This window comes from Sinohyriopsis cumingii, unplaced genomic scaffold (assembly GCF_028554795.1).
Source record: "Sinohyriopsis cumingii isolate HCF-2022 unplaced genomic scaffold, ASM2855479v2 utg000624l, whole genome shotgun sequence".
NCBI lineage: Eukaryota > Metazoa > Mollusca > Bivalvia > Unionida > Unionidae > Sinohyriopsis > Sinohyriopsis cumingii.
In genome coordinates, this window is record NW_028315919.1 from 1,260,472 (window position 1) to 1,275,020 (window position 14,549).

At 34.1% G+C, this 14,549-nt stretch overlaps 1 protein-coding gene across 1 annotated transcript in view; it reads left to right on the forward strand.

Annotated features, from left to right (window-relative positions):
* LOC149773584 (baculoviral IAP repeat-containing protein 3-like) overlaps window positions 1-12,719 on the forward strand; it is a 47,493-nt gene extending 34,774 nt beyond the window's left edge. Inside the window, exons 6-9 of the mRNA XM_089946280.1 lie at window positions 1,682-1,757; window positions 2,200-2,307; window positions 3,051-3,136; window positions 5,537-12,719. Of these exons, the coding sequence (XP_089802406.1) occupies window positions 1,682-1,757; window positions 2,200-2,307; window positions 3,051-3,121 (255 nt within the window). The 3' untranslated portion in view covers window positions 3,122-3,136; window positions 5,537-12,719. The remainder of the gene's footprint in view (window positions 1-1,681; window positions 1,758-2,199; window positions 2,308-3,050; window positions 3,137-5,536) is intronic.
* Window positions 12,720-14,549: the final 1,830 nt, after the last annotated feature.

The following is a 14,549-nucleotide window of genomic DNA, read 5'->3' on the forward strand; positions in this document are numbered from 1 at the left end:
TACACTTCAACCCTTCCTGGACTTCCTAATCCTTTATTCTGAATTCGTCACTTCTTTTCTTGGATTTCCGTCTTCGGACTGTCCCGTCTCTCCCCAGAAAGCTGCTTCTTATAGGACAAAATTACCCCTAAATCTCTGTATGTACCACTTCCTACTTGTACATAAAATTTCCTCACTTACGTTACTCAGAAGCATTCTAGCTATCCACACTGCATAAAATCTGAACTAAACCGATAGAACATTACCATCGCTTCACAGCGACAGGCCATAAATAACACGTTAGTGATATATCTAACGTTACCGTATCTCTTTACTTACCCTACCACATGCTCGGTTACTATTCCATACAATTCACAAAATTTTAGCTCACAGCAGTCCGTAACTTGCAAGATTATTTCAACATTACAAAGTCAGATATAAATATGCGATTATCGTTAACTCACGATAATAAAAATCATCCTCACAGACCAACAAAATTATTTCATATAACCCTATGAAATCCTACATATATGAAAACTTGGATAGCATGCAATAGTCAATACTATCAATGAACTTTTAACTGTAAAATTAAAAAGATAAATTGCAGAAAAACTCTAGCATCAATCATCAACAGATTTCCATGAAATTGAATAAACTATATATATATATATATATATATATATATATATATATATATATATATATATATATATATATATATATATATATATATATATATAATATGGATCCTAATTAAATCAAACACATTTGCACAAAACAAACAATCAAAAAATAGAAGATTACGTGGAAAATTAAAATTGTAAACCTTAATGCTGTTCTCTTTCAGAAAGAGTACATACTAGCACTAAACCCTGTCTTTCCTTACAATACAGCCACCTGGTCCCCTTTTCTTGGTTAACGAAGAAAGCACTATTCTTTTTAGGCGGCGGCGGAGTAAAATGTCTACTCTCAGGAATTTTAATACAAAAGAATTTCGACTAAGGTCGTCACTTTAAATTCACATTATTTTCAACGTGTACGCCTTAATTTACTCTGGCCAAATCGTAAGCAGCGATTCCTAAATTTTTACCAAGATAATCATTTCTTTTGTCAGATCTCAGACAGCATAGAACCTGTGAAGTACGGGCATATCCATTTCCCTTTGAAAATGATAATTTGACACGGGTTCCTATCAAGCTGTGATGGTTGGTAGCTCAAATGTTTACTTTCTCAGGACAGCGTAGCAATGCTCCGGTCAGTCTCACTGAGTCGTAAATGCTGGTCTTTCAATTTTTAACACTGACGTGGGGGAGAAATGGGAAAGGTCGAAGTGACTCTTCACAAAGACTTTTCTGGCTTTAATTTGATACAATTTTAATGCTCAATATATTCATCTAGAAGGTTCAATACAATTCAAAATTCGATACTTTACACACACACACACACACACACACACACACAATATATATATATATATATATATATATATATATATATATATATATATATATATATATATATATATATATATATATATATATATATATATGCATCGTCATGTTTGTCGGACAACTTTCTGCATTGCCATTCTAATGAAGTTTAATTAAGTACAAATTGATAAAAGAGGAACAAATGCTACCTTGGCATTATTATTTAAATCCTGAAATGCACGTATAAGCATTTACTTTTTTGTCCAAGTCAGCAGGAACAAGGACCAGATGTAGCACGGGCCATGACTGTCGCGTCTGTCAGAGGGGAATTGGATGGAGATAGTCCTGGTACGTTCATACTTTTGCATTGCATGTGACTAGTTCTGGTAAAATCATAGTCATGGTTTTCATAGTGTCATCAGTTCGTCATATTTCTACCGTCTCACGTGAAGTTTTAGGCTTTCTTTTTCACAATTATTCCTTGGTTCATAACTATCAGGTTTGATCAGTATTCTTGAATAAATAATTCAGAATACATGCACACACTGGTTTGCTAGAGATAATCTGGAAGTTAGATGAGAAAGTAACATAGTCCACATGCGATACATTAATTTTGATATGTCGATAAGATTCTTTTGTCAGCGAAATTATTTCACTATTTAGTAAAATAAATAGGAACAATATATTCATACCTCAATCAAAACAATAATCTCCTCCTCGTTATGTCTAAAATATTTCAAAATGATTTACCTTATTATTATTATTATTATTATTATTATTATTTCGCTAGGTGTTAATATTGCGGATATGTTGAATACTCCTGCCGCCCTAAGCCTTCTAGAGAATGGCTATGATCAGGAAAGTGTGACGAGGGCTATTATTGACCTGTATGAAAAAGGTAAACGTCATTCTTGTGGTTTTTGATAAATGTCTTTATTGTGGTTTAGGATAAATATCTTTCTTTTGGGTTAGGACAAATGTCTTTATTGTAGTTTAGGATAAATGTCTTTCTTGTGGTTTATGATAAATGTCTTTCTTGTGGTTTACTTATAGAGGGTTAATGCTGCCTCGTTGGAAAATCAAATAAGCAATAATTTAAAGCCTTGGCATTAAAAAAACCACTTACCAATTTACTAGAAGTTAATAAACATATCTGCATATTTGCAGAAACAACAGTATTTAGTTTACTCCTGGCTGGAGAATTTAAATAACTACGTTTATGCTCACTGGCTTGGGAAAAATCAATAAATATGAATACAAAAAAATCTAACAGCAAACGTAATGTTCAATAGTTAGGTCCTACACAAAACCCATTTAAGTTACAAACTTCAATTGCTACAAAGACAGTAACAAAAGCACATTCGCAACTAAGGTTGATACATAACCAAGGCAAGGTGAAAAAATTTAAACCCACAATGAAAAGATTTTCTGACCTAGCAAGTTAGTATCACACATAGAGGGAAGTTTCGTTCCAATTTAAACTTCACATTTTGTCAGCATCAGCGATTATTTGTATTTAAATGATTAATTCAACTAAGGATAGCTACGAATGCATGCATACTTTGAAAACTGACTGATTGCACGTTTGCTGAATAATAAAAAGTGAACAGAGACATGACTTCGTGATATTTTTTGTTGCAGGGCACAAAGATTTAAAGAGCAAGGATATAGTAGAGATTATCCATTCAAGGGAAGATTTCAGAGCTTGTTAGAAATACGGCTGGAAGGTATATTGAAATGACGTTAAACATTGATAGACTATAATTCATACACAAATCGTTACTAAGCTTCATTGCGGTGAAAGCTTGTTCACAATATCCAATAGATATGCATTTGGGTAAAGATTGTGTTTTGCTTTTGTGAAATTTAACAAGCAACTTCCGCGAAATATTTTCAACGATCTCCCTAAGTATCACGAGAATAAAACAAATCAGAATAATGAAATCAGACTATGACCTTTAAGACAGTGCTATACATTTACTGCACAGAAATGAAACATGACAGTGTTTCGTTTTCTTATCTAAAAAGAAATGAAAGGTAACATGCAGGTAAGGGGAAAAATAACATGATCAGTATCCTTGACCTTGAAATGTAACATTGACGGTGATGCACGATAAAATATCATCAAGCTGGGAAGAATAAGTGCACCATGGTTCATCCCTCAAACAGCTTTTATAATAAAAAACAGAAGTTAAAGATGCTGAACATATTGACATGTGACCTTGACCTTCAAGATAGATCTCACTTGTTCAGTCCAACGCATCTTCTAGTGACAGTATATAAGTATATCGAGTTACATCCATTTTTTAAACAGCTATAAAGTTAGATATCAGAAGAGCAGATGTGACTGAAATCCAAGATATTCACATGCATCCTTGATTTTGAAATAGGCCCCTAATGTGTGGTACGTAACGCACTTGTCAGTGATGACATACGGTTATATAAAATTTCATCCCTTTACCTTCAATAGTTCAAACGGTTTATTGTGGAAAGAAATGTGTGATATAGAGATTCTGCATATAACACTTGACATTGACCTTGAAGTTAAGACTCCAGTGTGGCACAGAGTACATCTGTTAATGGTGCTATATACGTACACCAAGTTGCATCCCTTAATCTCAAACTGCTCTAAAGTTATAGAATGGGGGGGATAATGTGATGACAAACACAAACAATTGAGCCTTACTTTTGAACGATAGGATACACAATGTGGTACACGATGCACATCCTTATGATGATGAACAAGCTTCAGCGTGTAACCTCAAAGGGTTTTAAAGTTAGTAAACATAATGGAAAGTGTGATGGAAATTGTAAATTATTGAGCCGTGATAGTGACTTTGAAGATAGCAGCCCGAATTTAGTACGCGTCATATCTTGTTGTTAAGATGTATTAGTATACCACCGAATTTAGTACGCGTCATATTTGCTGGTTATGATGTATACGTATACCAAGTTTCATTACTTAATTTCCAACAGCTTTAAAATTATATGCTGAAAGGACGAAAGTGACGGACGAAGAAACGGATGGAGCAAAGCGAAGATACCATTTTTCGTGCTTCTTTTTTGTCCCCTGAAAATTCTGGGACACGTAAATCAAAGTAAAATACCCACCAACAAATCATGCATTATGTGCGGGATATTCGATTTGTACAAACGTATGGAACAGTGTATGAACTCGATTCATTGAACAATACTTTAGAAACATACAGAAAAAACCCTCAAATGTTACAAATAGTATGCTGCATCTCTATAGTTTGGGACCATTTGTTTGTAATTTATTTTTAATATCTCTCTTAAATTGGAAATTCATAAGATACAAGACAAGCAACTTCTGAAAGAAAAACAGTTTTAAAAATACAGTTTCAAAAAAGTTTGGATCCTGACAATTCAAAGACTTAATTGATAAATCTCTTATGTTTAAATAAACTATGATTGTTTTCATGTAGCCCTATGTGATTTTAACCTCACACCTAAGTAAAATATGACCTTTTTTGTAGCCCTATGTGATTTTAACGTCGTCTCTAAGTAAACTATGACTTTTTTCATGTAGCCCTATGTGATTTTAACCTTATGTCTAAATAAACTATGACTTTCTTCGTGTAGACCTAAGTGATTTTAACCTCATGTCAAAATAATCTATGACTGTTTTCATGTAGCCCTAAGTGATTTTAACCTCGTGTTAACGTAAACTATAACTTTTTTCATGTAGCCCTAAGTGATTTTAACCTCATGTCAAAATAATCTATGACTGTTTTCATGTAGCCCTAAGTGATTTTATCCTCGTGTTAACGTAAACTATAACTTTTTTCATGTAGCCCTATGTGATTTTAACCTTATGTCTAAATAAACTATGACTTTCTTCGTGTAGCCCTAAGTGATTTTAACCTCATGTCAAAATAATCTATGACTGTTTTCATGTAGCCCTAAGTGATTTTAACCTCGTGTTAACGTAAACTATAACTGTTTTCATGTAGCCCTATGTGATTTTAACCTCGTGTCTAAATAAACTATGACTGTTTTCATATAGCCCTATGTGATTTTTAAGCATTGATCTCTTGTCTTTGGAATGTCCGTTAATCACACGGTACATGGGACTTGCAGGATAACACTTTTCTTTGTATTTGCAGGGCAGAAAGAAGAAACCATATGACGTGTCTAGCGGTATAGACATTAAATGGTTCACAATATTACTCGCATGTTTTTACTAACATTTCATACTTATAATATTAACGACGGTGTTTGTAAATACCGCATTTGGGTGGTGGAAGTTATAAAGACCATGTATACATATTTTGTCAATACCAAGTATAATTTTGTTTGACCTTTATAAAATAATGTCAATTTCAATGAATGTAGGCAACATCTAGCCATGTCACTTCAGGATTTGTTCTTGAGCCGACAATTACGTCATAAGAGACCTTATTTGGTCTGTATTGTCAAAGCAAGACCCAAATGCTATTTACAATATAAAAATTGCTTGTTAAGATTTGTTGAAAGGAAAAGGGTTTTTCATGTATATTACTATTCGGGTGTTTCTAACGTTAGCCTCTATCACTATTCTTGTTATTTCGTTTTGGTTTCTTGATTAATATATTGTACACTTTATTTTTAAATGACTTTTAGGCTGTGGTTTGTTTGTCTCAGTATCATGTATTAAAACTGACCCATGATTCATTTGTGTATTTAAAACAAAGGAAAGAAAAATGTGTCTTTGGACCTTGCTGCAAGTGTTCTTTATAAACTGTCATTTTGCGCATTTTGAGCTGGATGAACGTTGAAGTTTCAGTCCATTTTACATAGCATTCGTTTATAACACTTGTTGGCGACGCTTTGAAATTCGATTGCAGTCAAATGTCTGACAGATACAATAGAATGGACACCCTATGTAGGGCTATCTCGGTATATAGCATTTATCATATCTTGTGGGATTGAAAAAGCATATGACAGAAACCTAATTGAGAATATTGGACTTAGCATGCACTTTTGTTTTGTGTAATCTTTATAATATGTACATTTTTACCTACGTGCTTTTCGCATGCTAAATATCATGCACGTAACACTTTTTGCATACGTTTTTATATATGTTTTATAGAATGCATAAATTTGTTTTGCATGCTTTCTGCATGTTGTAACACACACAAATATTACCGTTTGCATACCAAAATCAAATGCTATAACAGCGTGCACGTTCTACTGGTAGTGTGAATGCGCACACAGTTTATATTCACTATATTTTGTTCAGTGATCTACTTATCGTAAGACAATTTATCCAGTATAACATCACTTATAATTATAATCTCTTTCTGAAATAATTAACATTGATATATTAAGATACATCCATCGATCGTAGGTTTTGAATGAACATCAAACACAGTCAGAGCGAAGAGTTTCTTTTAGAATTGCACGGTCCGTCAAAAGTAGGCAGATTTGTGTCTTTCTTTCAGAAATTATGACTGCATAATTATTTATATTTTCACAGAAACATACTGGCTGTACACAAGTTGAACTATGTACTAAAACGATCAGTATATTAACGTATGTATTTAACGTTTGTATTCAAGTTTAACAGTCATACTTTTGAGAGAGAGAGAGAGAGAGAGAGAGAGAGAGAGAGAGAGAGAGAGAGGGAGATATCTTAGTGTATCTAATATTTGAAAAACAATTTATATCTTTATTTATTGACATTTAGGGGGAAGGAGATTAATCTCGACTTTTGAATAACTGCCGCGGCGTGCTTAATTAAGCAGCATCATTTAAAACAAATATCTCTTGAATATTAAACAAACTAAAAGAAAAGGAAAGGCTAAATCTTATTGGAGGACGAGACATTTAAAATGGTACAGAATCCATCGATTAAGAGCATCGTTCAGAAAGCTAAGCACAAGTTGCATTCTCTATGTTGCCATACAGGTCAGATTCAAGCTTCATTTCAGTGACTGAAAATATAAATCACTCTCACCTTAGATCACTTTTCATTCTCTAGTCAATGGCTGAACCCTTCGACTTTATGTATCGTGTGTGTCCTAGATGTTTTATGTACGAAGGAAATCACATGTCCTGAAAAAAGATATACGGTTTCGGCCAGTTTTTATGTGCGATCTGTTATATAGTCCTAAAATAAACCCGTCTCCACAAAAGAATGAAAATTAAACCACAACTATCATATAGGGATACAGTATACTTTTGTGTAGTGATGACACGTGCATGATATTTACATCCTATTTTACACCTGTCTGATATTATAGTATTTATGTTTAGTAACTATATTTCCAAGCTAGTATGGGGAGAAAACGGAGAAATACCAAACGTAGTAAAATAAAGCATGCATATGCGTTTATTCTGTCCGGGAGACATCTTCAACAAATAATTTTTCACAACAGGTTCACTTGGGAGTCGTGCAGAGTGAGGAGAATGGTTGCAACTTTCCATGAATTGTATTCATTCTTTAAGGCGCGTGCCTTCAATTTTTTAGAAATTTGTAGTATATTTCTGAGCAATAATAAAAACACGGAATTTTTATTTATTATGGTATACAATTATGGCAAATTCATCAACATGCCAATATCAAATATTGGTTCTGTTAGAAAACTCCTATTATTTATTGTATAATCCCATTTGTTAAATTTACGTGAACAATTCCAAAAGGTATTTATGTAGAATTTTAAGATAAAGACTAACATGTGGAGGAAATACTCTAATAAGGATCACTTCAGCATTTTTTCCAGGTGAACTTGAAGTTTTTGAGATATATCCTTAATCCTCTTATTGTTTAAATATATATTATGGAGTCCTATGATGCATACTGATAGGCAGTTGATAGCGTTCATTTAAAAAAAATATTGTCACATGGTGACATTAAAACCGCATATTTATATATGCATCATTTTTTTACATTCGTGACTGTTAAATACAAATCAAGAACACCTAAAACAAAGGAGTATAAGATTGAAACTTTATTTTAATAAACTTGCTTCTGCAAGATTAAGAAAGTGAATTTTGAAATATATTCTGAAGTTCAATGCTAAATCAATTATTTTAAATCGTTAGTTGCTTTACACATCTTTTTCTCTAGCAGCTGCCTATGCAATATGCTATCGGGGGTTAAACAGGATATGTGAAGATGGCCCAATGCATTCTTTGAGAAGCAGCAAACATAACAAGGCATGATGTATATTAATTATTTAGTCACTGATGAACCTTGACTTTATTTGCCTATCACGCTGATTTAAAATGTATACATGTAGTCTGAATATACCTCCCCGTTTGTTTGTACCACTCTACCGATCGCAGTATCGGAAATCTTTGCTGTGATAAAAAGCGCACAGAACTTAGTCAATTCATTCATTGATTTATAATGTCTAACCTGTCTGTGACCAGAGTGGCCCTAACTCCGACATCCTCTGCGCCTTTCATGCTTAATGGACTTTTCATACTATCACGGCGCCATATTGCTTACACTATGGGCCAGTCTAATTTCCTTATGCAAAAAGTGACGTAGTTCATCCTGTTTGGTAACTGCTGGATAATTACGTATGGTCTCACTGGACAGTTTATCTGGTGAATTTTCATCCGACAATGACCAATTACAGAAAAATGAGAATAATTTTACACTGAAGATACAAATAAAAACAAACTAATGATTTTTGTAGAAAGCATACATGCCAAATTTTGACTGCAGCAATCAGGTAAATTCCTGATGCAACTGGTCGTTTTTATACTGAACCAAAACTGCCACCAACCCCTAAATTTTGCATTCATTTTTGACAAGAAATAGCTATTTTGAATGTTTTCCTGTGACAATGCAGCTAAAAGAATCAGTGTGTGCCTTATGCATGAATAAAGCTCACTAGTACTATAACAAATTAGCATACTTTTCATCACCCCTCTACCATCTAGATTTTTAGATATTTACCTCTGTAGCAGACACACCTAAATACGTAAGCCAAGTCGGCAGCTCATTTGCAGCCCAAGTTACGCATTTGATCTCCAATGCTCATCTAACTGTGACATGCAGTCACCAACAAGCCAACCTATTTCCAAGCCTAACTCAAAGTAAATCTAAACCACATTATAGATTTAGCTTATGTGTGAATTTATAAATGCTAGGCGTGTGATAATTAGGTTCATGCCTTCTACCTTAAAAATTAGGGGGTGTCAAAATACGAAACTATCCAGTGAGACCTAAATTACCATAATGTTGAGAGTTTATAGTTACATCCCTTTGCACACATGAACATAGAAATTACATCGCTTGTTAAATCCTCGTGAAAGGAAAATTTGTAGTTGTCACTCTTTTTCTTTCCTTGATTCGACATTGTAAATATCGGAAGCAGACGACGTAGTATTTTCCTTCTGTTTACATACATGTGTAGTCGTGCATAGACCCTTCGCTGAAAATGGATTTGTCCAGGACCTGTAAATGACTGGCGAGCAGGGTCGTCTTGAACACTGAAAACTTCAGTTTGGAATGAAACGCGCAGACGATAAGGGCGTTAGCCCCACCCCCCACGCAAAATGAGGTTTGAAATTATAAATCAATAAATTAACTGATTAAGTTCTGTGCATCTTAAATCTCATTTGTGCTTTTTGTTCTTTAAATCGTGGGGGTGGGTGTACAAACAAACGGGGACGTGTGTATTCAAACTATAGTAATTGTAAGTAATAACGGTCCAGGTCCGCTCCAGTAATAGGTATTATTTTGCATATGCAACATCATGTATGCATAATATGAATGAATTATCTAGCTTCTGTAGAATATGCATTTAGTACATGCCGCTTAACTTGATAGTCGGTTGGACCAGGATCTACTAGTTACTCGAATGTAATGTCAGATCGTTTGTAGGTCGATTTATGCATTGCCGAACTTGCTGTGTCATGGGTATGGATTCTAATATTCACAGCAAATGGCATTATTCTTTTCTCTAGGGGTAAAAGTATCTACGAGAAAACAAGATCACCACCTATTATTCGTGTTGTGCATTCAATGTACATTTGATTAAAAACCTATCAACTAAGACATTTAAGCGACTGGTTAATCTAACCTGGGTGGTGGTGGTGGTGGTGGTGGGGTGCACTCAAAGAATTACCCATTTGTAAAAGAGACGGGCCCAAATTTAGACTTTACGAATATTTCCCCACGACACATGGAGTTTCTCACGCTATATATAGGATACTGAGAAAACTACAGTACATGTATTTCAACTGACACGCGTGGAGCGGGCGGAATAAAAATTGCTTATATAAATTCCAAGTGATTGAGGAACTTTCGACTCAGTTATAAACAAACGTTTTGTCAATGCCATGTATTCATGGCCTGTTTTGACATTAGGTATTACAGCTAATGCGTACAAAACCCACATGGTGATGCGAACATTTTAGAGCATTCCTGCGATCCACTTGATTGCTCAAATGTACTCTGTGATTCCTAATGGATCACCAGAGCAGAAATAGCTCTGCCTACTATTTAACATGATAATGTTTTTAGAAAACCAAATATCCGATTAAACGTTCAATTGAAAGTAAAATCCCTTCTTAGCATATACTGAAAATTTCACGAAAATTTAATGGACAGTTGTTAACTTCTAAAACCTTGATTTTGTATGTTAGATGGCGACACTTCCGACCAACATTGAACCTGGTTGTAAATTACTTAACACTAACACCTCCCCAGCAATTTTCGTTTCTCAGCGGGCCATTACTATTTTCAGTCTGGTAACGTTTGGCTGGCTGGGTGAGAGGAGTCGGCGATCCATCAGTTATTGTTCCCTTTGCTTTATTTTTCTCTTGAGAGGAGCATATTATCAAACCTACTATGCACTCAGTAGTCATTTTGACAGATTGGGCAATGCTTACTTCGTGGGCGCGGAATAGTGACTTCGGCGAAGGGAGGAAGCAAACTAATACCTTGGAACAATCCACAGAGAAAATATATAAGAAGTTTCTTCTTCTGGTTTCTTCTTAAGGGTCGACATTTATTTAATTTTTTTTTTTTAATATTATGACTTCAAAACTTTTTTCAGCAACTGAATGGTACAATTTAAACATTCGTTTTTTTTATACCAATGTTTGCAGTTAATGCCTCTAAAAATTGAGTCGACTGGTACTCGTACTCGTCTTCAGCAGTCAGAAAATAGAGGAAAATTTTAATTTGATTGCCACTCAGGAAACAACAAACGGCCTCTATAATGCATTATGTTTATGACGGGTATTTCATCTGCATTCAATGAATTTGTCGTTTATGGTCATCATTTTTGTAGCAATCTAAGATATGCTATTTTTAGTTTGTCCTAAGTAGCTCAAAAGAAAACGTTGTGCATTTATTATAACAAGTGCCAGGTTATCACTTATGCAAGAATCTGGGTCATGTGTTATAAAAAGGTCTTTTATATCGCTTTTGCAACGAATAGGTTATTGACGTCGTCATTGTTGTTGCTGCTTTTAATCATATTTTTATTTAGTCATGTTTGTCAGATAATTTTTATTTACTGTAATACAACTTGATAGCTGTTTCGGAAAATAGTTGTCACTGTGACCTTTATTAAGATTCATTTGCGTTTTTAAACAAAGATTTTTTTTCTTCACATACGCCTACATGTTGCTTCATTGACATACATTGTTCCTTGCTACGATAGGTAGCTATAGTTACTAACTTGTCGTCAATCTGCTACAGTTACTATTGTAGGCTGTCGAAATCATGCAGTGGTCAAATAAGCGAGACTTGTGTTCCGCAGAATTCTTGTGTCCGTATCTAATTAATGGCCAACAAATGCAACGTAATATTGAAAGGTTTTAATGATAAGCGAGATCCGCGCATATTAAGAACGTGATCTCGCATCTGATTCTTACCTCTAGCGATTGTATTTAATATCAAATTATATCAAATTGTCGTATGTCATCAAGATGTTTGAGCAAGATCTTCACTTATTTCATATTGGCTGAGCTTGTTACCACTAATGAGACCAAATTTGCATATTACTTACTTGATAAGCTGATATAATCGTGGTTTCATGAAAGTCACGTGATCGATATTAGGTCTTTTGGGGTCTCTTGTTATTCATTCGATTTAGATATGTATGCAGTATGTGTAGCGATAATTAGTTCAGTAATTTACTTTCCTTATTTGTTTTTAAAAATGTTAATATTTCTGTCAGGAACCAATTTATTTACTGGAATTCAATTTTTACATCATATAATCCATAATACTTTTAAATGATACCGAAAGTTTTATATTTTTTAACCATTTCTCACATATTTTGCTTCACACCTATTTTGTTTTGCCTACTAGTTTTTCAATAAACATCTCAACAAAAATATCTGTAATGATTGTTTTCTTTATATTTATGATAGTATTAATAGCTTTCAAATAAGAAACTTAGAATTCTTTCTCTTTTCTTCCAAGCAAGATGTAATATTCTATCAACACACAATTATATCAACTTATTCATGCACCCATTTTTCGTTCCATCAATCTAACATGATGATATACATATTTAAGTTGTAATACAAAAGCACAAAGACCACGAATGACTCAGAAGGATACAGTCTGCTTCAAGTAATTAAGTCTGCTTCAAGTAATTAAGCCGTAAAATATAACACTCTACAAGGCTTTTTGAACAACCAATCCCAATCAGTGGCAAACGTAACATTATTTCACATTTGCAACAGGGACCATATATACATTTCAGATGCAGAGTTTACAAATGGTAGAAGGACAATAAGAAGCAATTTAATAGCCACGAGGAAATAAAATCACTGGTTCCGTTAATAAGGTACATAAAAGGAGGAGGAAGTTTCCCAAAGAACGAATACAACAAATATTGTTTTTTTAAAGGACGACAGTTTCCACTTTAATGAAACGATGTGGTTTATAAAATAACACCGTCATTAACAAACTGTCAACATAAATATTCTGAATTTGGAGTATGCATGTGTAACTGTGCAATTTTTTAGACAACACAAATGACGGGAAAATATAGACGAGAACACATAAAGGATAGGTAGACTGTCTTCATTGTTTGCTAGTGAATATTCACAGCTATAGCTTGCCGTAGATGAGAGGAGGACAAAATATGACTCGTGGGCTGGATCCCGCACGTGACCTGGTTTTATCCGATAAATTTACATTATAGAGTGTGACTTAACAAAATCACGTGTATCGTGCTTGTGCCGTTGGCGGGAGTTGCACATGTCTTCCGCAAATTGTCGAAAATAATCACATGACCACTTTCCAACAATGAAACAAAATGGAAAGCAATGTATACGTGCATGCACAGTGCTTGTACTGACCTTATTATCATTCGTGGGTTTCACGATTTCTTGAAATCAACGATCCTGCATCCTGCTGATTTACCGTCTTAAGGGTTATTGGTGATACTGATAGGCTTAGCATGATGGGTGGATGTTGGATTGTTAAACAGCATATATAGTACGCAAGCTATGGATTATTAATTTTTTTTAAAAAAATATTATTTAAATGTTCAGGGAGAATCTGTTTCTTTTGTTGTTGCGGAAAATGTCATTCTTTCTTAATACCCGTCTAAAGGTAATGAAAAGTACTTGCCATTAGCTACTTATCCTAAACAATCTTATATATAGTAATAGTAGACCTCTAAATTAAATCTGAGCACATACTAAATAGTTATTTTTTCAATAAAATATAGGACATGTTTTCAAGGATTAGTATACATTTTGTGTTTGTAAACTTTAAATTATAAGTCATCAACTTATGAATTTTAATCTTGTTTATATTTGAGTAGAGAATTCATTATAGATTGATATTCTTTTATATTCAGTTGATATTGAGACTTAGCTACCATTTCCACAGGATGATATAGGGGCCGTCCATTTAGTACTCACGCATGGAGGAGGGAGGGGGTTGACCCAATAGCATATGCTTGCGTAAGGTGGGGGGGGGGTCTACTGATAATGTATGTACGCATAGGAAACGAGGGGTTGGGTGAAACCTCGATAATAATTTGTCTAATACGTAACCTATTCAACTTCAGTCGGCGTTTGAATTTTAGCTGTCACTAGACAAACTTTTTACAGTTACGCAGCTTATTTATCTGATGCAGCAAGACATTCAACGTCGGTGGACTATCTGTTTTATTAAACACGTTAATATTATTAATCCTTGATCGT